The 26,919-nt window shown below is 36.9% G+C and overlaps 1 protein-coding gene across 4 annotated transcripts in view; it reads left to right on the forward strand.

Annotated features, from left to right (window-relative positions):
* LOC136865495 (uncharacterized) overlaps positions 1-26,919 on the forward strand; it is a 125,033-nt gene that overhangs the window by 80,490 nt on the left and 17,624 nt on the right. For 2 of the 4 annotated variants that reach the window (XM_067142410.2, XM_067142411.2), the window contains exon 8: positions 24,326-24,622. In XM_067142410.2, coding sequence (XP_066998511.2) covers positions 24,326-24,622 — 297 coding nt within the window. Of the gene's footprint in view, positions 1-5,303; positions 5,404-24,325; positions 24,623-26,919 lie in introns of those variants that run through there. The other 2 variants (XR_010859461.2, XR_010859462.2) reach the window with 2 other exon arrangements.

Consider the following 26,919-nt stretch of genomic DNA (forward strand, 5'->3'; position numbering starts at 1 on the left):
ATCAACAAAACCAAAACCAATATCAGCAAAGGAAAATGAAAAGTGTAATGCTAGATGTGAAACTGAGGATGTATGTGTGTATCTACTCCTTAGTCCCATTTCTTGATACTGGGCGAGGGATGAGGCGAGATGAAATTATATAGCATATTTTTATAACCGGATGCCCTTCCTGATAGACTAAACCTACAATAAAAATAAAAATCTCAACGATGTCAATGAAATTAAAAATCCTTTGTACGAATTAACACCTAGATTAATTAATATCGTGAATTCAGATCAAAACAAAATCCCTCAATTATTTAAATCTCCACACTCAAATGCTTCTTCCATCATACCAAAAGTTAAACCCGCCCATATTGCTTCTAGAAACTCCCCTCCAGCAACAGCACACACACCCATAGACCAGCCTACCCCCACTCTCCCTCCATGCCCCGCCCCTCCATTACCGCACCAGTACAACACCAGGAGTAGAAATGGTGACAAGACAGGCGCTGCCGGAACAGACAGATCCATCTAGTATTAACTGAACAAGTAAGGCATTTTACAGTTAAGAGGTGTTAATTTAATACATTTTATCACAACGCGTGCTCAAAAATTTTTAATTCAAAATTATTTTTCTACTTCATTACAGATATTCTTAAGATCCCTCCCAAAGACCAAGCAACACATCAACGGGAACAATTTTCACACAAGACTGTATCAAGTGTCTAAGATGTCTCTTCCCAATTAAGCAGCAGCCTAAAACTATGAAACAGCTAAATATTGTACTCTTGTCAATTCCTTGACGTTACATGAGACCCAAAGTCAAGACGCTAACAGTTTCATTCACAACGTTTTTGACCAGTCTACCTAGAACAATCGGCTTTTGAATCTCCACTTGTGCACGACAACACATTTAAATATTAGTTACGTCAAGAACATGAAAATGAAAATCGTGGGTCAAACAAGCTCCAGTTTTAATATCACCCCTTCTCAAGAAAAAAGAAGATCCGTTTCATTTTATTTTTAGTTTTGAACATTTTAAGTTAACCAGAACTGGCAAGTTAAAACACATTCAATTTAAATTTATATTTTCAATCTTGACCAACCTACAATCAGTTCAAATCTCCACTTATTGTTGACGACACATCCTGTCACCAGACACGATACGTCAAGTACTTAATATGATATAGGGGTCACATAAACCCCAATATGCAATCCTCTTCACCGAAAAGAAGATCCATTTTAGTTTTGGACATTTCCCATATTAGATAGATCAGGACCAAAAAACTTTACTGTATTGACTTATGTTTGTATATATTGTATATAATGTATATGTCGTATATAGTGTATATATTAGTATATTAGTATGTTTATATTGGTTAAAAAGGTCCCAAACCTTGACCTAAAGGTTGTTTACAGGCTGAAGATGCCCAAAATAATGGGTGAAACATGTACCTGACCAAATAAGTCTACATAAAACCATGTAGATTATAACCACATTAAACGTGGAAAGTATTGAATAGGTGGTTTTTTATTTAATTATCCTTGATATCTATGCCCTTCCTGATGTCAACCTCAGTTGAGGTGCTAATGAAGATGAAATGAATGATGGTGAGTGAAATTAGGTAAGGACTCTGTGGACTCTGAATAGGAACTGTTCCAGCATTTCCCTGGAAGTGAGAATGGGAAACCACAGAAAACCATTCTCAGGACAGCCAATGGTGGGGTTCAAACCCATGCATTTCCTCACTGCAGAGCTTGGCTCCATATCTGTAGCATGTTAACACATGCGGCCACTTCACTCGGTATGTGAAGCTGAGGATCTACTTAGAAAATTACACAGTGCTGAGGTAGCTTTTATGACATCAGTGTGTGGTTCAATTCTACAATATTATTTTACAAAACAATGAAGAAACGGCAAGCTGAGGATGTGTACATTTCCACTACAATTGAAACATATGACTCTCCACTATGTTTTTTATGTGAGCTTCATACCTTTTTTCCATTTACAGGGACTATCCAGACAAGGAAGTTCTTCACATTAGGAATCTGGAATTTGCTTCATCTTCAAAATTTGTTGAAATTTCATCAAAACCAAATTGTGAGACGAAATGTAAGAGATATGTTTGATAAATCATCTGAGTCAGAAGTGGAACTAAAAAGCCCTGAAAAGAAACAGGCTTAGAATGTTTCAAATATGAGAACAAGGTTGGAGAAAAATGAAACTCTTCAGAATAAGATGCAGAAAGTCAATGTGCACAAAGAATATAATTAAAGTTTTTCATTTTTCTCAAATATCATTGACCTATATACTGCTCAGATTTGTGATGCTGTGGAGAATCTTCAAGCCATTTATAATTGTGGCATAGCAAGAGACTTTCATGAAGACTGCATCCATATTAAAAGCTATTTATTATTTGTGAAGAAAGAAGATGGAGACAAGTAATGCTCTCTTCCATTTCTCTGCAGAATGTTGGCTTCAATGAAAATTCGAGATGTCTACACACTGCACTCAAGATTACAATTGTACTCCAGCAGGTTGAAAGATCTTTCTGACTTTTAAAAAGGGTGAAGAATTATCCAAAAGCAGCTCAAAATCAATAAGGACTGGTCAGTTTTGGAGTGCTCACCATCGATTCAGACATTGTAGTTGGTTTCAATTTCAATTGGAGAGCCATTTCTATAAGTTCTGTAGATTACATAAAATAATTATTAAATAATAGTGATTTTTTGCATGTGCCTCTGCCCGTCTGACTAAACTAGAGGACTCTGCAATATCATATATATATACTGTATATACAATTTTTTTTAAATTTTAAAAAAATTTTTTTTTTAAATACATGTTTGACTATAGAATACAGTAATTTGTTTTATGTGCTGTGTATTCAGTTGAGTATAAATATTTCAGGAGATTTTAAAGTTGGCTAAATAATTCTATAACTTATTGCTAGTAGTCTATACAGTGACGAAATGAATAATAATGCCCGAGTTTAACTAACGAGAGAGAGAGAGTGTTGGTGGGGGGAGTAAAAGAAATGACTGCACAGGGGTGTCGTATATTCTAAGTATGGGCTTCTCTGTCACATCTCATCTCCCCTTTGGACTCTACATCAGTCAGCATGTCCAAGGCTGCAGCCAGAAAACTATACTTGTTCTTGTTCTTGAACTCATACTTCTAACAGAATAGGCAGTGTCTTCACTTTTAAGGGTTCCATACATTCATTACCTTTGGCTTGCTCCACATTTTCTATTATTGCTCCGAACTTCCTCCTGAAACTTTCTCTCAGAGAGTGAAAAAATATATTGACTCTTCAACTTGTACTATTAATGGCTACAAATAACTATTTTCACCCTTAACAATCCAGCTTTACAGTGCTCGACATGTGAGTGTCCAGGTTCACATGCTCAAAATACTCTTTTATCACAGTTAAAGTGCAGTTTTCTGGCAAACTGTTAGTTATAAGGAAAATACATATGATTATTTTTATAGGAAATTCAATTTTAAATTCAGTCATATATACAAAGGTAAGAATATGAATAGAGAGATGGAGCAACATGAAAGGAAGCTGGGAAACAAACTTGTTGGGGGGCTGAGAAGAAACAGATGTAGAAGAATTGGGATTGACAATAAAAAGGGAGCCAATATATTTGAAGACAGCAATGAGTGAAGATATGGAGATTGTCTTTGTTCTTTTGCGTTTTTCATATTTGACCTTGCCTTCTTTTCTATAGCTTTCTCTTCAGGTACTGATCCTGTCATTGTGTTTATCCTATCATGTGTTCCTATTCATGTTTCTTTCTATATATGACTTGATTTGTCACTTGTTTGTTTCTATTGATTAATTCATTCTAAATTCTGTATATATGCTCCTTTTTTACCTGTTAGTTTGGTTTCTATTGGATAAAGCATTCATCAAAACATTGAAAAGTATTTTCCTATGGAAAATAACTAGAGTTAGGAAGAAAATGCACATGAACTTATTTTTCATTTAAAAAAATTAATATTAAGTTCACCCGACGAGGTCCATTTTTTTAGTAGGACTAACAGTTCAGGTGTTTAAGGGTCCCTGACATACAACTTTTCTTAATTGCTCTACTTTTTCAAAATCTGCCTTTTTCTCGGATAAGATAGCATGATTATATACCAGGTGTCTCACTTAGGAGTTATCAGGCACCTTTTCTCTGGTGCTTTGGAAGATATTTTCAATTTCAATTTTGTTATGTTTTGGTAGAGTCACCCCAAACAAAGACTGCAGATCAGGTATGCCATGCGACATCCAGTGTCAATGGTAAACGTTGTTTGGGTTGTGAATGCAAACTAAATGTTGCCTAAAGTGTAATTTTGTGTGCCCAGTCAATAGAGCAGCTTCAAATTAGTCTGTTGCGATATTCTGTTTAAGAATATTTATTGATTGTGATAGTAGAATAAGAGGAATAGCTAGTATCTCCAGTAGCGACTGCTGTATAACAGTGGTGTGGAGATAGCATGGCACGCTACAAGGCAGCGTGACCAGAGAAGCTGTACTATCACCGTCAGTAAATATTCTTGAACAGAATGTCATTCTAGACTAATGGGCACATAAAATTACACTTTGAACAACATTTAGCTTACCGTGTGAACTTAAATGATGTTTTCTGTTTACACTGGATGTCTGGATGTCTCATAACTTACAGGATGGACAGTTTTTGTTTGGATTGACTCTACCTACACATCACAAAGACAACACTGAAAATTCCTTCCAAAACACAAAACACCAGAGAAAAGACACTTGATGAATCTTGTATAGCCTGCATGAAATAAGCTTTCTAATATGGAAGAATTACTGAAATTGGTTAAGTGGTTCTGGAGATTAGCCTCCATATACAAACAAACTCAAAAACTTTCTCTTTATAATATTGGTAGACAGATAGATGGTGGTTTAGAATAGAGGGTGGTGCTTGAGTGACATCACCACTGCCTTCTCACACATCGAATTTTGGCTATAGTTTATGGTTTGATAAACAAAATTGAAAAGCCGTATATCTGTGGTTTGAATTCCATGTAAAACTGCAATTCAGCTTGCACAGACATTTGTTTATAAGCTGTTATGCCTGTTTATGACCTAAGCACCTATATGAGTTTTTATTCATTGCAAACTTATATAACACCAAGTCTAAAAATTGTATGTAAATTTTTGAGACTGTCAGTAATTACATCTATCTTATCATTTTAAGTGAAAATGCTTGCCTATTTCCTTCCTAATCAAATATTACCATATCAATTTATGCTTTCAATGATAAAATTAAAAATATGTTTACAAGTTAAACTCCTATTTCTTCAGATCAAATCTTCAAGGAGTTAGAAAGAGGACTACATCGAGCAGCTCCCAACTTCTGAAATGATGCAGCTATTCAAGGACCTCACAAGGCAGCTTTCAGGTGGTAAGATTTGAGTGGATATGGGTTATCATAGGTTATGAATTTCATTATGGTCCGTATTGACAACTGATCACTATCAAAGGGTAGAGAAGGGTCCATCTATTCAATACCATGGATATGGGTTGTAATTTTAAACTATCTAGGAATGAAGAAAACTGGAAAAAATCCAAAGAAAAGCAGCTCGATTTGTTCTGGGTGATTTTCGACAAAAGAGTAGCGTTACAGAAATGTTGCAGAGTTTGGGCTGGGAAGACTTGGGAGAAAGGAGACGAGTTGCATGACTAAGTGGTATGTTCTGAGCTGTCAGTGGAGAGATGGCGTGGAACGACATTAGTAGAGGAATAAGTTTGAGTGGTGTCATTAAAAGTGGGAAAGATCACAATATGAAGATAAAGTTGGAATTCAAGAGGACAATTGGAGCAAACATTCGTTTATAGGAAGGGGAGTTAGGGATTGGAATAACTTACCAAGGGAGATGTTCAATAAATTTCCAATTTCTTTGAAAGCATTTAAAAAAAGGCTAGGAAAACAACAGATAGGGAATCTGTCACCTGGGCGACTGCCCTAAATGCAGATCAGTAGTAACTGATTGATTGAAGAATTCTGGTAAAACTCCTATGACTTTTTAATGCCAGTTTATAATATTTGGATGAACAAGGAACTGATGGATTTTAAATGATAAAAGAGATTTCACTTGAATATTCATTTAAAATATACCCATAGTATTCAGTGTGGATCTAGGCCAGTCCACTAGCCATGCATGTACTTTTTGGCCCAGACTTTATAGTTATATATAATCTTTTCCTAGTTCACTGATGTTTATCGGAGTTCCTCTACTAAGGATGATAATTGGGTATTGATGAAAGAAAATTTGTCCTTAGTTATAACCACGCCTTTACCCAAGCCTCCTGAAAAAAAAATTGTATAGCCTATAATAATCTGCATGAAATAAGGTTTCTGATATGGAAGAATTACTGAAAATGGTTAAGTGGTTCTGGAGATTACCTCCATAATGGAAAAGTGTAAATCTGAACTTATGACCTGTATCCATTCAAACCTTATTCCCACCTTCATAATTGAATCAGTTCATAATCATATGATCAATGGTAGTCCAATTCCTTTCAAATGAAATATCACTTTAACCATGTTGCTGGCAAACAAAGTGGGCGTATTTAAACACAACATTCGTCCGTTGAAAAATGCAAGAAATATGCACATAGTGGTCATTAGACGCTATGGAAGTTATTGCACAATATCGAAGTACAAAGCCGTCATCAAGGTCACAGCACCGATGAATGGTTCACGGTAAAGGATGCAACTTTTAGCGGCTACATGAATATTAGGTAGCGTTGTGTTTGAGTGACTGGGTCGATTGACAGTTATTCAACATATCTACCACGTTCACTGTCATTTCTGTTCACAACATTGTCCGACGACCAATTAAAAAAAAAAGAAACCACTTTTGATGTTATGCTTAATTCTGTCATGACATTCAAACCATTTGTTCGAAAATGCGCAGTGGTCTACACCAAGGTTCTACAACTAAGGTAACTATGTTAAAAATATATTGTGTAGCCGGCATATTCTGAAACCTGTGTCGTTGAATCCATAGATAACCGGTCTAGCCAGGGTGAATGGAATAAAATGTTGTGTTTAACAATGCTTGTCTGTCTGTAGTCCTATTGTTTCAATGGCTGGTCATTAGTTTGTATGCAACAACTGAGAAGCGCAAGTGGCAATACTGCAGTAATGAGACCCCTTGGCTCGGCATTTTATGGATAATGTTGATCTATGCACAGTGCACACATCACCAGTATGCTAGATGTGATTATGCAGGAGGTGTGTACTTGTTCTATGACATATACCATTCTCTGTGCTAATTATTTTTACTTACGTAGTAATGCAAATTCATGTCCTCCCCCTAATGGAGATGAGCTACATGTACCTTTTTTTGACCACATACCAGCCCTCCTGCTGATCTTAAATTTCTGGAAGTACTGGGAACTGAGGGAACTGAACTCAGTCCTCCAAGAATGGCAGTTAACAGTGCCAATCATTACGGTACGGAGGTGGACACATATATAAATGAAAAGTGGTTACTGATGAGTAAGGAAAACAAGAATTACCGTGCACAGTTTGGATTAACAGTTCACAGAAAATAATGGCAATCATTCTGTAGTTTTGTATAAAGCTATCACATATACACCACTGATGTAAAATAAAATGGACAGTTGCAATGTACCAAGAAGATAGCCTTACCATTTCGGGGACCAAAATCAGGTTAATGTGCAGAAATTGAAAAAGAACTGTTAAAATTTGTAACTGGATTAAGAAATGACAGCTTTTCGGTTTCACTTGAAATGCTACAATTAAAGGTGGTGGAGAAGCAGAGAAAAGCAATATAGGAATCTCACAGTTTAATGTAAGCAGAGAACTGCTGTTTAGACTCAGAAAGAGGAACAACGTTTTTCTTTGAAGGAGGACATCTGTATGACAGTGATTGCTGAAGGACTATGCCATAAAAGTAGTGGAATTCTATTGGCATTTTAGATTTAAAATTAAATCTGCACATTTTTTCCTTCTCCCTAAAAGAGCAGGAAAATTACATGACTAAATACATCAGAAGAGAAATATTGCTCAATGTAATTATAATACCGGATCACCAGGTGGTGGTGGTATTGGTAGTGGTGGTGGTGGTGGTGGTGATGATGATGATGATGATGATGATGATGTCGTGGGGGCTATGGAGAAACTTAGTACAGGTCTTTCTAGTTGACGGCCATATATGAGGTATGAAGCAACAGCAAACCCCATGGCACTACAGCCTTGATGGGCCTTGGCCTACCACGCATCTGCTGCTCAGCCTAAAGGCTTGCAGATTACAAGAGGATGTGTGGTCAGCACGATGGATCCTCTCAGCCACTATTCTTGGCTTTCTAGATTGAGACCACTATCTCACATTTGCATATAGCTCCTTGATTGTTCTCATGTCAGCTAACTGGACCTCAAACCAACCCTCAGATCCAGGTATAAATCCCTGACCTGGATGAGAATCAAACCTGGGGCCTCCAGGTAAGAGGCAGGATTGCTACCCCTAGCATGTGAGTTTTGTGTGAAGCCATCACATACACGCTACTGATGTAAAATAAAATGGACAGTTGCAATGAGTCTAGAAGATAGCCTTACCATTTCAGGAACAATATCAGGTCAATGTGCAGAAATTGAAAAGGAACCATTAAAATTTGTAACTGGATTAAGAAGTGACAGCTTTTTGGTGGCAGTGGGGCTGGCAGTGTAAAACAAACAACATTTTATAAGAACAATTATAGTAACATTTTTCTTTGGGAACTGGCTGCTTTCTAAACAATAATCCAATTTACTGGTCATTGGTGAACTTAAAATACAGGTTTGTTTTTAAATTATCATCATATATTTACAGTTCCAGTTTCCTGGGTACTGTTGACAGGCCTCTTCTACTCTCCTCTATTCATGTATGTTTTGTTCTTCATGACATCATTTAGTGACCTTTCCTTGATTGCAATATCGGCTTTGATCAACATCTATCCAACGGGTTCTAGGTCTTCCAACCCTCTGGTTTTCATCTAGCTCTCTTTCCAGCTGTATTCAGGCTCTCCTCGTAGGTTCCATTCTCTTCACGTGTCCGAACCACTGCAGTTGTGACGTTCTGACTTCGTTTTTAATCTTTTTTCTTAAATGCAAGCATAATCCAATCAATGAATGTTCATAATGAGCAAATACAGGATAAGGCTGCTTGTCCACTGGAAGCAATTACGAGATCAGGCGACTACGTGCGCACTAGCGCGACTGATCCCAAAGCGGACTGGAATGGTGTCCACCGCAAGCGACCTTGAGCAGTCGACTTCATACGAGTGTAGCCGACAACAGGCGACAAGCGACAGATCCCCCTCAAATGGGATTTGCTGCTTGTAGTCGCCTGTACTCCACGGTTCCTGCAAGCATTTGGTTGTCTGTCATCATATGCAACATTATTTTTAATATTACTACAGTATCAATCAACATTTGTCATGGATGTAGATATTGGAAAATCAATAAGTGCGGTTTGTGAAAGAACACCCCTGTGAAATATGACAGATAAACGCTATCATTCTCAAGATATACAATGCAAACTATGATTGAAATTTGCTGAGGAAGTGGGTGTTGATAATGATAAGTACTCTTATTAAATTATTATTTATTCTTTTATTTATTTAAATAATATGCCAGGCTCAGTATCTCAAATGGTAGAGCGCTGACCTTCTGAGCCCAACATGACAGGTTTGGTCCTAGCTCAGTTTTATGGTATATGAAGGTGCTCTAATATGTCAGCTTCATGTCGGTAGATTTACTGCTACGTAAAACAACTCATACAGGACAAAATTTCCGTACCTCAACGTCTCCAAAAACCATAAAAAGGTACTTAGTGGGACATAATACAAATAACTTCATTATTATTATTATTATTATTATTATTATTATTATTATTATTATTATTATTATTATTATTATTATTATTATTCCAGGAAGAGGTGTAAGAAGGTGTCAGGGTGAATGGGTGGACAAGAAAATGACCAGAGCATAGGATAAGGCATTAAATTTTGAAATTTTATTTCTTTCCTCTTTTTTTGAGTTTAAAATTTGATAGATAAAAAATCTGAATAAACAACAATATACTAATGAGCTCGTCAGCTCCCACAACAATAATGACTTCCCCGAACAGGTACACTATTTATAAGAGCACGTTTGCTTGACTAATTTACATAGCCTAGGAGTCTGAGATCCAAAAGTTAATATAGTCCAGCCGCTCAGAGGCATAAATTCCTTACAAGGTTATCCCTGAAAAACCTCAAATAATGCTTTTACAGTCACTTTTGCTCGACAGTTGGTTACACACTGGTCTATAAACAATTACTGTAAAATTTAAACAGGGCAATGAGTGCCCATTCTAAATGGCCTCAATGAAAAAAAGAAAGGGTTTCACATGATCGGCCATGAACAAAAGGCTAGGAGGTGGAACACTTGCACTCCTTCTAGAAAAAAATCTTAAAACCCTAAGTGGGCTTATGGCCCGAAGTTGCAGAGGCTAAGCCTATTCTACAGAGGGGTGACTTCTTCTTCCTGATACGTTTCTGCTTATGCAGTTCGTTCACAGAGCCTCTTCCAATTTTCTCTTTTTTCCCACATTCTATCATTCATCACTGTCTGTCACTGTAGTCCTCTCCGATTTACATCATCCTCCACCTGATCCCTCCATCTTGTTCATGGTCTTCCAGTTGATTTTCTTCCAGATTCAGTCTATTCCAGAGCTCTTCTTAGTAATCTTTCTTGTTCCATTCTTTTGATGTGACTGAACCATTTCAGCCTATTTCTCTCCATATTTCCTTTTAGAGGGTTGATATGTAGCATCTTTCGTATGGTTTAATTTCTTATCTTGTCCCTCCTTGTTTTACCCAAGATCCCTCACAGAAAGCGCAACTCTGTCACTTGTAATCTACTCAGATCTTTTTTTTGTCCAAGTCTAACATTCTGATCCCTAGATCAATATTGGCAAATACCATTTATATATAATATTTTTTGCTTTGGTAGGTACTTTCCAATTTCTAATTATTATGTCTGATACACAGTAATAAAAATTTGAGCAATTTCCTGTCCTCTCCGAAATTTCTTCCTTGATGTTTCCTTTCCCAGTTAACTTACTTCCTAGGTATTTAAAAGCATCTACTTCTTTAGGAATTTTTCCAGTACACCTAACATCCTTCATTTTTTGTTTTCTTTATTGATTTTTCATTACCTCACTTTTTGTTAAACTTATTTCCATGCCTGCTTCAGTTGTTCTTCAAATTTTTGTTCATTTTCTTCCCATATTATTACATCATACATCTTCTGATCCAGATGTATGAAGACAGAAGGAGATGGGAAACTGGAGTTGGCAAATGATGATGATGATGATGATGATGATGATGATTATTATTACATCATCTGCATATGCTATGACTTTCATATCATTTTCTGTTGACCCTTGGTGAACTTTGCTCATAATGGTTGTCCATCACTATATTAAAAAGCACTGGTGAAAGTACACTTCCTTGTCTAACTCTCTGCCTGTGGCGACATTTAGTAAATTCAGAGGCTTGCAGACTGAACGCTGAAAGGCATAACAGTCTATAATGATAATGTATTATCTGCACACTTTATCTTGGTGCATTTGTGTATGGGGGTGAGGAGTAAGGAGGGAGCTGTCCCGGTATTGATAGTGCTGCCTGGTGCTGCCAACTGAATGAAAATGAAATCTGAATTGAATCGAGAATATGATCGATCGATATGAATTTTCTAAACCGTTATCATCTTAAGCCAACAACTATGTCACATACACATTATATAACATTATAAAACATTTCTCGATGCGAATCTTGTTCCTAGCATGAATTCTATACTTTGGCTTTGTTGTGTAAACAACAACAGTACTAGTATGTAAAGGGTACGCCAGATGTCGCACAACGATGCTTAAGCGATTCATAGTTTGTGTTTCAAAGGTTGCCAGTACGAATCTTGAAGATCGCCGAGGTTGACCAATTCAGCACTAGGGTGTAAATGCACCAAGATAAAGTGTGCGGATAATATGTATGTATAATGTATGTATGTATATTATAACACAGTTCACACATTTGTTATACATGTTTCTAATTCTGACTTGCACTTCTCTTGACAATTCCATTATATTCAGCCCTTGCTATATCTCTTCTAACCATGTCATAAGCCTTTTGTATGTATATGAATGCAATTGTGATGTCTTTCCCAAATTCTCATTTCTTCCCTATTATTTGTCTAGCTGTAAATATGGCATCAATAGTTGATCTTCCATGTTTAAATCCTTGTTGTTCTTCTCTTAATTGTGAATCTATCTTGTTCTTGATTTTTGTAAGATTATCTTTTCATAAATCTTCATGCAATGACACAGTAATGCTAATCCTCTGTAGTTCTCACGAAGTGCCTTATTACCTTTTTTAAAAATAGGTAAATTAATTCCCCTAGTCCAGTCATCAGGAATCTCTCCATCAGTCCATACTGTCTTCAATATTCTATACAGCCACTGCATTCCAATAGGTCCTGCAGCTTTAATCCTTTCCACTGTGAATCTATTCCACGAGCTTTCCATTTTTCATTTCTAATACAGCTTTTTCTACATCTGACATTTGTAGATCTTCTCTTCCTATTTCAACTGATCATTTATTTTTCCCTTCCACTGTAATGGTGATATTTACTTTATCTTTCTATTTCCTTGGGTTCATTTGTTTCATTTTGTCCTTCATATAGATTTTGGAAGTATTCTTTCCATACTTTCAAAACTTCTTTCTCTTCCCATACAGGTTTTCCATCTTTGTTGATGACTTTTGATGTAACTTATATTCTTTTTGCTTCCTTCTGTTACCTAATTGGTACAATATTTTCTTGTCATTCTTATAATTCTCTTCTGTCTCTTTTGTAAATTTTTCCCAGGATATCTTTTTAGCCACTGCTATCATTTTCCTTGCTGCTCTGCTTAGTTGTTTCCATTTGTCCCTATTATGTTCCGTTCTGTTTCTGAACCATTCTTTCCACGCATTATTCTTCTTCTTGATTGCATCTGCAATTCTCTCATTCCACCATGGAGTTTCTTTTTGCCTGACTTTTGTCGATGGCCTTCCACAGGTTTCTTCTGCTGCTTTGACTAAAGCCTGTTTGAACCTTTTCCATTCTTCCTCTCATCTTTAAGACGTTGAGTTTTAATTTTCTCCCTATATATCTCTTGGATTTCTCTATCTTTTAGTTTCCAGCATTTTATTTTTGCCTGTCCTTTTCCCCCATATCCCTTCTGAATTTCATCAATGTCCCCACCAATAGTCTGTGGTCACCGTCAAGAATAATGCCACCGGGTGAGTTGGCCGTGCGCGTAGAGGCGCGCGGCTGTGAGCTTGCATCCGGGAGATAGTAGGTTCGAATCCCACTGTCGGCAGCCCTGAAAATGGTTTTCCGTGGTTTCCCATTTTCACACCAGGCAAATGCTGGGGCTGTACCTTAATTAAGGCCACGGCCGCTTCCTTCCAACTCCTAAGCCTTTCCTATCCCATCGTCGCCATAAGACCTATCTGTGTCGGTGCGACGTAAAGCCCCTAGCAAAAAAGAATAATGCTTGGTATCACTTTCACATCTGTCAATCATCTTCTGATTTCTTCCGTTATTATTCTTTCTTCTTTTCCTGCCGCTTTTTCCCACACCTGTGGGGTCGCGGGTGCGAACTGCGTCGCACATGTGGATTCGGCCCTGTTTTACGGCCGGATGCCCTTCCTGACGCCAACCCTCTATGGAGGGATGTAAGCACTATTGCGTGTTTCTGTGGTGGTTGGTAGTGTAGTATGTTGTCTGAATATGATGAGGAGAGTGTTGGGACGGACATATACGCCCAGTCCCCGAGCCAGAAGAATTAAGCAGAAGCGATTAAAATCCCCGACCCGGCCGGGAATCGAACCCGGGACCCTCTGAACCGAAGGCCAGTACGCTGACCATTCAGCCAACAAGTCGGACTTCTTCCGTTATTATTATATAATCAATTTATCGATTTCTGTTGCAAGTTCCAACTGTATCTGGTAAACTTGTGATTAATCTCTTTTCTTATAGCATCCATTACCGATGATCCATTTATTTCTCAGACACATGTCTAATAACATTTCCCCTTCATCATTTCTATGATCTTCTCTGTGGCTTCCTATAACTGTTTCATATCCTCCTCTACCATTACCAACTCTAGCATTGAAGTCTCCTATAATCACAGTCTTGTTAGATGTTACAGCATCCTCCACTTTAGTGATGAACTCTTCCTTTTCATCTATTTCACAACCTATTTGAGGAGCATAAACCCGGATTATATCAAGGATATTTCCTTCCATCATTAACAGAACTTTAATTATTCTGTCGCAAACATAATCCACATTGAGTACTTTGTTGGCCAGTTCTTTAGCCACTATTATTGCAACACCATTTCTTCTTTTGTCTCTTCCTGACCACCACATTTTATATCCCCTCTCCAGCACCTTACTACCACTCCCTTTTTTTTCTTATTTCATTCAGTCCCATTATCAGTATGTTTCTCTCTGTCATTATCCATGTGATTTCTTGAATTCTTGGATCCTTTTCTAAGGATACTACATTAATAGTCCCAATTTTTATATTTTTCTTTGAACAGACTTGTCTATCATCGGAGCCATTTTGGCCGTCATACCTGACAGATCTGCACAAAGGCTTTGTCACTTTTGGTATTGGTTTTACATTCGATCCGAGGCTCGTTTGATTGTTGAAAATTATATAATACACTACCACTGGCTTGCTAGGCCTATTATGGATCTTTGCATTAACCCTTACCACTTGTCTGTCGGGTGAGGCCCGACATTACGATATTCCCGTTCTGGTCGCATGTCGGGCGAGGTTTTAACCTACAAACTACCATGAGGTATAAAACTAGAGACTGAATAGAGTTTTTCAATTGTTTTTTACCGATAATTTGTTCAGTGAAATTATTAACGAAACCAATCGGTATGTGATAACGATAGTAACAATCATAATAAAAATGCAAAATAATTTGTCTTAAATTGCACATATTGCTTTTATTTGCTCCAGTATAGCTTGCTGAAAACGTGTATAGCCTAAATACATCATTTAAAAGCAAATGCCATTTCCAAAATCGTGAAAGATGAATACAGGTCATATAAGATAAAAATTCACATTTAAAATGTGAGTAGTAGAGACAACACAGAGAACTTTAATTAGAGGGGTAAGGGTTAATATTTTGTTATGCACTAGCTGGTCGGTGCCTGACATGCATTTCCTCATGTCACTAAGGTTTATGGTTTACCCGCCAATAGTCGGGAGGCTAATTGCAGTGGTTACCCACTGGGCGATGGGGTCGCCACATCCCTACGCCAGGTTCAATATTAGGCCACACCTAACATGGAGACAGACGCCTTTCATAGCCACTCCTCTGGAGTACAGACGCTACGGGTTTCCCCCTTCCACCATCTCCACCATACCAAAGTTCATCTTCTCTGCCGTAGATGTCGTTGAGGACTTCACCCGTAACCCAGGGCAAGGGCCCTCCATATTTATGACCCCTGGAGAGAGAGTGTCCCAGTATTTTAAAGCCCCCAGGAAATGGGCTACCTGTTGGTCCGCAAGTTGTATTGGGTATTTCAACCAGCCTTACATACTGTAGGGGCCCCCTATCCACCACCTGGGGACACACTCTATGGGGGTCAGGTTCCCCTGGTTACTTTCGGAAGTTAACCTCACCCACAAAGGTTGAGGTTATTTGCAGAGAGCGGGGTGATTAAACAAGAAATATTAAATGCCAAAAATGTGTTAGGAATTTAGAGGTCTAAAAAATTTTAGTCACCCCATACCAAGTTGAATGGGAATCAACAGAGGATGATCACTCTTTGTTTCCTTATTTTAGATGTTTCCCAGGAGGGATTTGAACAGAGTCCTTAGACTTGCCAAAAATCTACATTTAAACAAAGAAATTAGAATTTGACATAAATTAAAATAGGTTTTGAAACCTTCCCCTCAAGCTATCTGCCTGGAGCTATCATATATTATGAATTTCTGCCATTACCTTGTGTAGTTGGGCCTTCTGAATGCCGACCTGTGTCCTCTGCCTCCAAATAACATACCACACTCACTAAACCAGAGCGATGAAGGTGACAATACAGCCTAAAAGTGCCCAGCTTTTATAGCATTTCGGGGCCAATGACCTTCGATATTAGGCCCCTTAAAACAACAAGCATCATCAGCAAGCTATAGCATTTCGAAGGGAAGTTTCCAGAACTCTTTACAGATAGGCTGGATGCCTGTACACACTACCAATTTTAATTGGCTAGAGAAAATATTCCAAAAATTCCTGGTTGGTTAGTAACTAAGGAAGAAGGAAGCAGTAGGAGTGTCGACAACTTTGATACATGAACAAAACAATCCTCGAAAACTAAGGTTAACCAACACTGAAAATTGAAATTCCCTTAAGAATTATTTGTCCTTTTTCTTGCCAGAGGGAGCACTTATGCCGATGTTAAAGACATCTAACAGTTGCAACCCCAAGTATCTTGCATCACATTAGTTCAAGTTCAAGTATAGAAGGTGTGCAGTTTAACTTGATGGAGAAGGTGCATCCCCGGTACAATTATTATTATTATTATTATTATTATTATTATTATTATTATTATTATTATTATTATTATTATTATTATTATTATTATTATTATTATTATTATTATTATTATTATTATTATTATTATTATTATTATTATTATTATTATTATTATTATTATTATTATTATTATTATTATTATTATTATTATTATTATTATTATTATTATTATTATTATTATTATTATTATTATTATTATTATTATTATTATTATTATTATTATTATTATTATTATTATTATTATTATTATTATTATTATTATTATTATTATTATTATTATTATTATTATTATTATTATTATTATTATTTCAATATCATAACATGTGCAGTTCCTGTTATAATATAAAATGAAAAGGATATGAAAAGCAGCACATTTAAGTGGAAACAGTACCTAAAAATTTTCAATTATTCGGTTCGTGTTCATAGAAGTATGTTACAAATTTGTCTCTAATGCCATAAGCAGTAGTAACAATTCTGTTTTCGCCTAGTGAAGCAAATCTGGTGGGTGTACCACTGGTTTCTGATTGAGACTGTCTATGTAATAATGCCACAGCTTGTTGTTCACCTTCTTTAACAATTTTAATAACTTGACAACGCCTACTACAGAAACTCATACAGACCTGTATGGAGTACAGACTCCAACTGACAGTCACGCAAAGTCGCCTGCAGTGGACGACCCCAGTCACGTATTGTCACATGAATCAAAGTCGTCTGTAGTCGCCTGATCACATAGTCGCACCTAGTCGCTTCCGGTGGACGAGCAGCCTAAGGAATAAATATGAGCGATTTGAAACTTGGCACGTTTGTTCCTAGCTGTTTAGTGAAGATTTTATCAAAAGTCTTAAAAAATCTGAGGTGAGCTCGAGCCACCATTTTGACAAGCTGGTACCGTTTTTCATTTTTTATGCATATCTCAAAGGCAGTTGATCATAGTCTAAGAATAGTTGTGTACAAAACTGCAGCTAACAAACTTACTTACAGAAAAACTTTCTGTAATAATAAGGTGTCACCATTGTAATTTTACTTTAGTTGCTAGATTATTGCTATATTTTTCATACAAATAAGTTCTATAATTTGAACCATCAGTTGTTTTGAGAAAGAGCTCAAAACAATATAGCAGAGCATCAAATTGTCTTCAAAATGTCTATCTCACTTCGTCATATGTTTGGTGAGTGTGTCATTTCCAATTGTCTAGTTAGACTAGGGGGATTTCACCTTTAAATGTCTCTTTTCAGGTTCACTGGATACCTCACAGCTGGAAGTGGTCTCAGGGAATTGATTAGCATCATCTGTGCTCCAGCATCAGTCGATACGATGTTACGAGATCAGGCTTTTGATAGAACAGTGCGAGCTCACTTACTAATACAAACAACTTTGTCCAACGTAATAATTGTGCAACTTGATGTCATTGCTGAGGAAATCATAGGATATAAACTTCATGGTTTTGATCTGTATTTAATTGTGATCACAATAATAATTATTAAATTAATGTCATAATGGTCCACCTTTTTCAGTACTATAATGTGCAATATTATTGTATTACATTACTAAACTAGGGACTAGTTTCAGCCTTAATGGAATACATCTAATAACTAAACAAATGTACAAACACACAAATGACATGAAAACTAATGTACAAACACACAATTAACATTAAAATCTGGGATGAACTGTGTGTAAAACTCTCTCTGAGCATACTCCAGATGCTAAGAATTTAGAGCCTAAGTTATTTTTCAGATTTTACACATAGTTCATCCCAGATTTTAATGCTAACTGTGTGTTTGTACATTAGTTTTTATGCCAATTGTGTGTTTGTACATTTGTTTAGTTATTAGATGTATTACATTAAGGCTGAAGATGGCCAGCCAAAGGCTGAAACTAGTCCCTAGTTTAGTAATGTAATTTAATAATATTGCATATTGTAGTATCGAAAAAGGTGGACCATTACGACATTAATTTAATAATTATTATTGCTGAGGAAAGGAATGTTATCATTGAGCTGATTTTTGACACGGGTCTCCTTCATTGGACTCACTGAATCAAAACCCCCACCTAATAGTGCTAGTAAAGAAAGTGAGGCACAAGATAATTCAGCTTAAGGAAAATGGACAGACTGCAACACTTTGGATTTAGTATTTCAATATGATCAATTTGGCAAATCAGGTGATTGGGATGCCCATCTCAAATGTGTACAGCAAATAATACAGTTTTTTCATGCCTGTGGTCATTTTGAAGATGGCAAATCCTGTCACATCTACGGACAGGATATATTGAAGCTACCATCCACAATGACACAAGAAAAATTTGACAAATTCGTGAATAAAGGATACTTCATGATGCGAGGGACAGATCACTTTTGGATGGGAGTTTGATCAGACATGACCATTGAACAAACTTTAATGCATAGGATGAAAAACATGGACGGCCTACCACAAGGGCGAGGTTTCACAGACAGTGTCGTAATGTCGTAAGCAAGCGGATCCTGAGGATGACTGCAATTCATGATGTTTGCATGTACTTGGAAGAATTTTTGGAGTTCCTTTTTCCACAAGTGAGCACCATGAAAATTTCAATGGAACTCACACAGCTAGAGGTGCCGTAGATGTTGCTATGCTCTCACTTTGCTTTGACAATCATACCGCATTCCCTGTAATAGACAACATCATTCCAATAGCCACTGGAGTGATGGGTGAGGCCACAATCACGTGCTATAATGTTATAGCTGTTGGTAAACAAATAATAGCCAAAATGGTCGGAAAAGTTTTTCAGACATAAGGTTATCATAGAGAGATCAACACTCCCTCTGGTCAACATGTTCTATTAAAATTCATGATGATCAGGGTCAGATTTACAAGATAGATAGGCTATCTATGATCAACTATGATCAACTGCCTTTGAGATATTCATGAAAAATGAAAAACGGTACCAATTTGTCAAAATGTTGGCTCGAGCACACGTCAATTTTTTTTAGGACTTTTGATAAAATCTTCACTAAACAGCTAGGAACAAATGTGCCTACAATATCACAATTTTTCTTAATAATGACTTTAATAACTTTTAAATGTGGGATGAGTAGTATACAATGAAAAGGGTGCCACTATATCAACATGGATTAAAACTGATAAACACAAGATTTTCATCTTCTGCAATTTGTGGGATTTTCTTTAATCTACAATATTTAGGCTGATCGTGTGCAAACTGACTCCCATCTACTTCAACCATTAAATCATCACAGTTTTCTTATCACTTCTGTTGTACCTGAACCAATGTCAATATCATAATGATGCAAGACCATGACTGCATGTGTCACCCACCCCAACCCTCCTTCTTCCTTTGTCCAGTCACATTTGCACAAGTGTCGCTGAGATGGGTAGGACAGTAAGACAGTGAGTTGACGAGTACAAGGGCATCCACTGGACAGGCAAGAACTTGCAAGCCATCAGTACTGTTGCTGGTATAGTGTTCGGTTTGTTGTTGAGTTGAGTTGGAGGGTGATTTGTTGATGTCGCTGGTCGCACCTGCTGTATAGTTGTGTTTCGCATTGATTTGTGTACAAGTTGACATTGCTTTGGTTGTCAGTTTTCATCACTGGATGTGTTAACTATTATTCCTTTTTTTAAGACTAGAATCTATCAAACATGATAAGGAGCATGAAGAAGTTAAGCGGTACACAAAATAGAAAATGAACTATTGAACAAACAAAAGGAAGATGCTCTTCAAGGTAAAGGATTTGGCAAATATTTTTCAGAGTGTGAAAATGCAAATTTAAACTGCCTGATCGGTAGCAGTGATGTTAACAGTCAAGATGAAATTTTAACAACAACTGATGAAAGTGGCGGTGAAATGTGTGGCAATAGTGGTGATTGGGTTGGGAGTGTGACACTGTTGTTGATGTTGACGCAAAAGAGGCATTAAAGACAGGGGCTTGTGGTGGTAGCATAAAGCATCCAACATTTGGATGCGAGGAAAATGGAGGAGGGCGGTACTGGTGACGAGAAAAGTTGTGAAGAGAGTGAGGAGGAAAAAGAACAAATGACACATGTGGGTGCAAGTACAAGTGTGGAAGTTGAGATAAACTGTGCATTAAAGATGTGACCTGGTGGATTGGGTTATTAATGATGCTACCCAAGAGTTTATTGCTATTCATGGTACTTCGATAAACATCGATTATGATTTGGTAAAGTCAAAATGAGAATATTCATATTGCATTTGCCACTTATCAAAAACTATTCCACCTCAAACTAGGAAATGGAGAATAGAAGCTGAGACAATTGCTCATTTCTTTCTTGGAAGACAGAATTCATGTTTTTGCTGCATTTGCAGACTGTTCATAAGTTTAAAAATTAAAAGAATACTTCAATAAAACAAAGCCTTTTAATATTTTTACAATATGATTTATATTTCAGCCTAAATATGGTGTTTTCCTTCTTTCTACACCCACACTATATTATAAGCTTATTCTTTTCATTTTTAGTGAAAAAATGTTGACAATGTACTTAGTTCAAATTATTGACTTAATTAAGAGAATATATTGCTACATTGTCATGCAATGTAGAAAAAGGTTATGACATCTGAAAAAAATTCTGCAAAGCATTTTGCTGATCATGAAAATTTGGCACAACACAGAAATGCTGTGAAGGACATGATAAAAAGGTCCAAGATAGCAAGGCGGATTGACAATGATCTACAGGAAGAGCTTCAGAAGGGAAAACGATATTGCGGGATATCATGAAGCATGTTGTCCCTGTGTTCAAGTCACTGGGTTGTCTTGGTTTACCACTGCAACACTCTAATTAACATTTTGGTTCATCTTCTTGTGGAAACTTCATAAGCTCACTGGAACTCATAGCAGAATTCAATCCTTTCCTTTCTGAACACATATGGCGGTACAGGTCCAAAGGAGAAGTATGCATATTTATTAAGTGAGATATACGAGTAGCTTGTTTTTATCGTTGTAGATTATGTAAAGGGGACTGTAAAGGATGTAAAAACTGCAAAGTATTTTTCAATAATTTTTGTTTCTATGGAGGACTTGTCCCACTTGGACCAATTAGCTCTCATGATTCAGTATATTTCTCAGGAGAATGGAAAGGAAACTCTCTCCCGTAGAGCAATTTCTTCAGTTTGTACTATACACTGGCGACAAAGCTTCAGACTTAGCAGAGCATGTGTTAAAGTGCTTCAAAACCTTCAAACTGATATTGCCAATTGCACAGGACAGTCGTATGACAATGCATCTAATACGTCAGAAAAGTATATAGGACTGCAAGCTAGAATTAAGGGAATCAACCCTTTCGCTGAGTAGATACCATGTTCCAGACATTCCCTAAATCTTGTTGGCAAGAATTCTGCAGAATTTTGCAGCATTTTTGCAACAGGCAGTTTAGTTGTTCTCCAAGCGCATACAATTTTGTTTTCCTGCAAGTACTAAACGGTGGAGATATTTTAAATAAAGCTTGAACGAGGACAAGGACAAGGAAATACTGTCATAAAGAGTTTGTTAGCAATGAGATGGTCAGCTCATCATGAATCCTGTCATGCTCTTTGATATCCTTGAGCAATAAAAAAATCCAGCTCTTGTTGTGTTGGCCAAAGGTCAATGGTGAGACATGAATTTGTTTGTTTGCTGAGCAAGCTGGAGAATTTGGAAATTGGGATTATGACTGGAAATTCTTGAAATATTTCATTCTGTTTCAAAACTCATCCAACCAGGCAACATTTCCCTTGGGACTGTGGTGGTGGTGGTGGTGGTGGTGGTGGTGGTGGTGGTGGTGGTGGTGGTGGTGGTGGTGATGATTATTGTTTTAAGAGTAAATACAACAAGGCAACCATCATCTATAAACACTAATCAGTGGGAAGAAATTAAAGGGGTCTGACACTTCAAAAATTAAAGGTATTGGCCAAAGAAAGAAAGGGCCAGGAAGGTCATGAAAAATGAGACTCCGTAGGCCTCAAATAGTCTAATACTGTTGGGGTCGGGAAAGAAGAAGGATAGATAAAATGATAAATATTATTTGTGAAGCCAAGCCATAGCAAGGTTGAGACAAGGACCTGTTCATCCAAGGATTTACAAGGGATGAAACTGATGAACAGCATACTTTTCATACAAGCATTTAATGGGTGATACAATATCAGCAAAACTCCAAAAAAGGAAAACTTAGCTGTTTCAAACAGTTTAAGAAGCACACTGATCTACAGAATATTGCTGTCATATTCAACAGTCCCAGCTCTTCCCATGAGGTATTAACAGAAGCAGGGAACAGATGTTTCGTGAAACCATATGGAACACCTGCTAAATGAGACAGACCTCCCTTAACTTGAATTCTACTCTTCATTGATAAGTCTGTATCCAACGTCAAACCAGATATTTATGCACTGCCACTAATGGAAGGAGAAGCCAAACAGCAGTCCTTCCATATGTACCACCAAGTACAGCTATGGCTGGGGAATCAATTACCTCTTGAATTCCAGGGATGGAAGTTCAAGCAGAATCGACTCATGCCAGTGACAACTAAAGATCCTGTCGCATCTCGGGCAGTTTTAAACCTCATATTCTGCAAGTGCACAACTGGCTGTGGTGGATGCAAGTGTGGGTGCAAAAAAGTTGCAAGGAAAACTGCACCACAGTTTGCCATAACTGCCATGGTGACTGCCTAAATGGTACCAGTGTAACCCTGGAAGCCAACAACTTGGTACCACTTCCTGAGACCAGCTTCAAAGGTGATTCAAGACCATCTACATCAGCTGTTAATGAACCAGTATCTGAACAATCCCATCCCAGGAACAGAGAAAACCATTAAACCAAATGGAACCACATACAATATAAATCAATTTGCAATTCAATCAATGTTTAATAATTCAATCACATATTGAATAAATCAATAATATTATGAACAATCAGTACCATACTGTAATTTATTTATAAATCCATGAATAAGCTTTTGTTTAAATTTCACATTTTCATTATATTTATAACAATACCACCCCTCCGATAACATTCATAAAGATTCAGCTCTCTGTTAGGATGATCACATTTCACTGCGATAATTTGTAATATTAACGTACACCTATTTATAGATCAGCTAGAGTTTAAAAAAATTATGTAAGATACTCATTTTAAAGAAAATTTGATGCTCTGCAATATAGTTTATGAGCTCTTTCTCGAAACAATTGATGGTTCAAGAGACATGAGCTTATTTGTACGAAAAATGTCACAATAATGTTGCAAGCAAATAAAAATTACAATGGTGACACCCTATTATTTCAGAAAGTATTAGAAACACAAGAAAGTTAATTGACCTCTTTTGCAGGTAAATTTGTTAACTACAATTCTGTACATAACTAGTTTTGGACTGTGACTAACTGTCTTAGACAGATTCATGAAAAACCAAAAAACCTAGCAACTTTTCAAGATGGTAGCTCAAGCTCACCTCAGATTTTTCACGACTTTTAGCAAAATTTTTTCTAGAAAGATAGGAATAATTGTGCCAAGTTTCAAAACCATCATATTTATTCCTTCTGGATACCCTATTTTGATTAGACTAGCAATAGAACTGTTGTTATAAACAATGGAAAAGAAAGACTGTTGTAGATATTTCACAAAAGATGAACATATATTTTGTGGAAAGTGTCAGAAGTATTATATTTAATTTGCCATACTTCTATTTTGTATTTTAGGATTGGCAGGCTGGCTTCAGTGTTTTGCACATTGCTGTTCGGGAGGCGTGTGACCCTCCACTTGTGTTAGCTATCCTGGAGGAGGCACGCAACACCACTGGAGGGCCTGAAGTGGCAGCCAATCAAGTTACGTATAATGGTGACACACCTCTGCACTTGGTTGCTGTCAATGACCAAGTATGCATTAAAAAACAGTGTGAAACATTTCGCCTTCTAGTCTATCATGGTGCACAACGAGGAAAGCGCAATCGCAGAGGAAAAGTAGCGCTGGCATTAGTCGCCAAGGCCAGGAAAGAAGTAAGTACCGTATATCGAATGTGGAATAAGCAGTGTTTTTTTTTGTATACATAGAAGTAGTTCAACTTCAACCAAAGAGGCAAATATGAAGTAAACCACAACTGGTATGAAGGGTGAGACGAACATTATATAGGATAGAAATGAAAGCAACTACTACCGTAGAAAGATGAAATTCCAATACAATTACTTTTGGAACATTTCTTCTTCTTCTTCTTCTTCTTCTTCTTCTTCTTCTTCTTCTTCTTCTTCTTCTTCTTCTTTTATGACCACATAGGATCACTTTAGTCCGTTGTTCAGGTCTCTTTGAAGGGATTGTTCGGGCTTTGCGGTCCTCCCAGTACTTCTTCAGACGCTCTGATCTTCGTGCCCTTTCCTCAGTTGAAAATGTACGTGTTGTTGGTTTGTTTTGTGTAAGGGTAAAGCGGAGGTTTGTATTCTTGAGTTTTGTATTCAAATTTATCTTATTTGTGGTGTCTTCTGTTGTAAGGCCTATTTCCTTCAGATCCTCTCTTACTTCTCTGATCCATTTACATCCTGTTGTGGTATTTTTTGAGACGAGATTGTGTTGTACTAGTTGTTTCAGAAGTCTCGAATCCTGCATCCTCATGACTCATGATATGTCCAAAGAATCCCAGTCTCCTCTTACGCATAGTATCTGTAATGGGTTCTAGCTCTTTGTACATGACTTTGTTAGGTATTAACCGCCACTGTCCATCTTTCTGGTATTTTTTGTTGATGCAGGTTCTTCCAATCCTCCTTTCAATTTTCTGAAGTCTGTCAGTCTTTGATTGTTTATTCAGGTAAAAGAGTGTTTCTGCTGCATATGTAGCTTCTGGTTTTATAACTGTGTTGTAGTGTTTTATTTTTGTATTTATTGATAAACATTTCTTTTTGTAGATATCCCATGTTAATTTTTGTGCTTTAGCTAATCTATTTGTTCTTACTTGGATTGAGATTTTTTCATTTAAGTTATGTGTTATTACTTCTCCAAGATATTTAAACTGAGTTACTATTTTGATTTTATTACCATTTATGGTGACTTTTTTTAGCTGTGTTGGTTTTTGGGGCATAATTTCTGTTTTTTCAAATGATATTTTGAGGCCAATTTTATTTGCAATGTTTTGAAGTTCTGATATCTGGGTTTTTGCTTCTTTTATGTCCACTGCTAGTAATGCTAAATCATCAGCAAAACCCAGGCAATTTGTTTTGATTTTTCGGCCAATCTTTATTTTGGGGGGACATTTTCTAAACCATTCCCTCATTACCATTTCTAGAGCACAGTTAAATAATAGTGGTGAGAGCCCATCTCCCTGCCGTAGTCCAGTTTTAATTTCAAATGTCTCTGATGTTTCACCCCTAAACTTCACTTTTGATTTGGTATTGGTGAGAGTCAATTTTATCATGTTTATTAATTTGGGGTGTAGTCCAAGGTGTCTTAAAATTTTAAACAGAGATTCTCTATGGATGCAATCATAAGCTTTCTTGAAATCTACAAAAGTTATCACCATATCTCTGTTTCTTCTCCTGTTATAGTCCATTATCAACTGAAGACTCATGATCTGATCAGGACAGCTCCTCCAGGGTCTGAAACCTCCTTGATATTCTCCTAGTTCTTTCTCAAGTTGTAAACTTATCCTATTAAGGATGATTATTGAAAATATTTTGTATGTTATGTCTAGGAGCGAGATTCCCCTGTAGTTATTAGGGTAGGTTTTGTCCCCTTTTTTGTGCAGTGGATGAATGAGGGCTGTTGTCCAGTGTTCTGGTAGTTCTTCTTTAATCCAGATAGAGACAAGTTGTTGATGGAGGGCAACTTTTGCTGATGTTCCTGCATATTTCCAGATTTCCGCAAAGGTCTGATCTTCTCCTGGTGCTTTGTAGTTTTTTAATTTATTCAGAGCTTGGTAGACTTCCTTTATTGTGGGGGGATTGATGTTCTCTGGTGATGTTTTTATCGGGGTGTTGGTGTCCAAATGAAGGAGTTCTGTAGGTTCCTCACAATTTAAAAGCTTGTTGAAATGTTTAGCCAGAATTTCTGCATTGTCTTTATTGTTATGGGCCAGCTTACCATCTTCATCCTTCATCAGTAGGGTATTTATTTTATATTTTTATTCTCTTTGCTAGTGGCTTAATGTCATACTAATACATCAAAGATTTTTGGTGATGCAAGGATGGGTAAACAAGTAGATGTGTGGAATCAAGAGATAGAAAAATTTGGGATGAATGTAAGGACAGGCAAAAGTAAAACAATAGTGATGACAAGGGGAAGGAAGGAAGGAAGGAATAGGAAAGATAAA

The sequence above is a fragment of the Anabrus simplex genome, chromosome 1 (genome assembly GCF_040414725.1).
Source record: "Anabrus simplex isolate iqAnaSimp1 chromosome 1, ASM4041472v1, whole genome shotgun sequence".
Taxonomy (NCBI): Eukaryota; Metazoa; Arthropoda; class Insecta; order Orthoptera; family Tettigoniidae; genus Anabrus; species Anabrus simplex.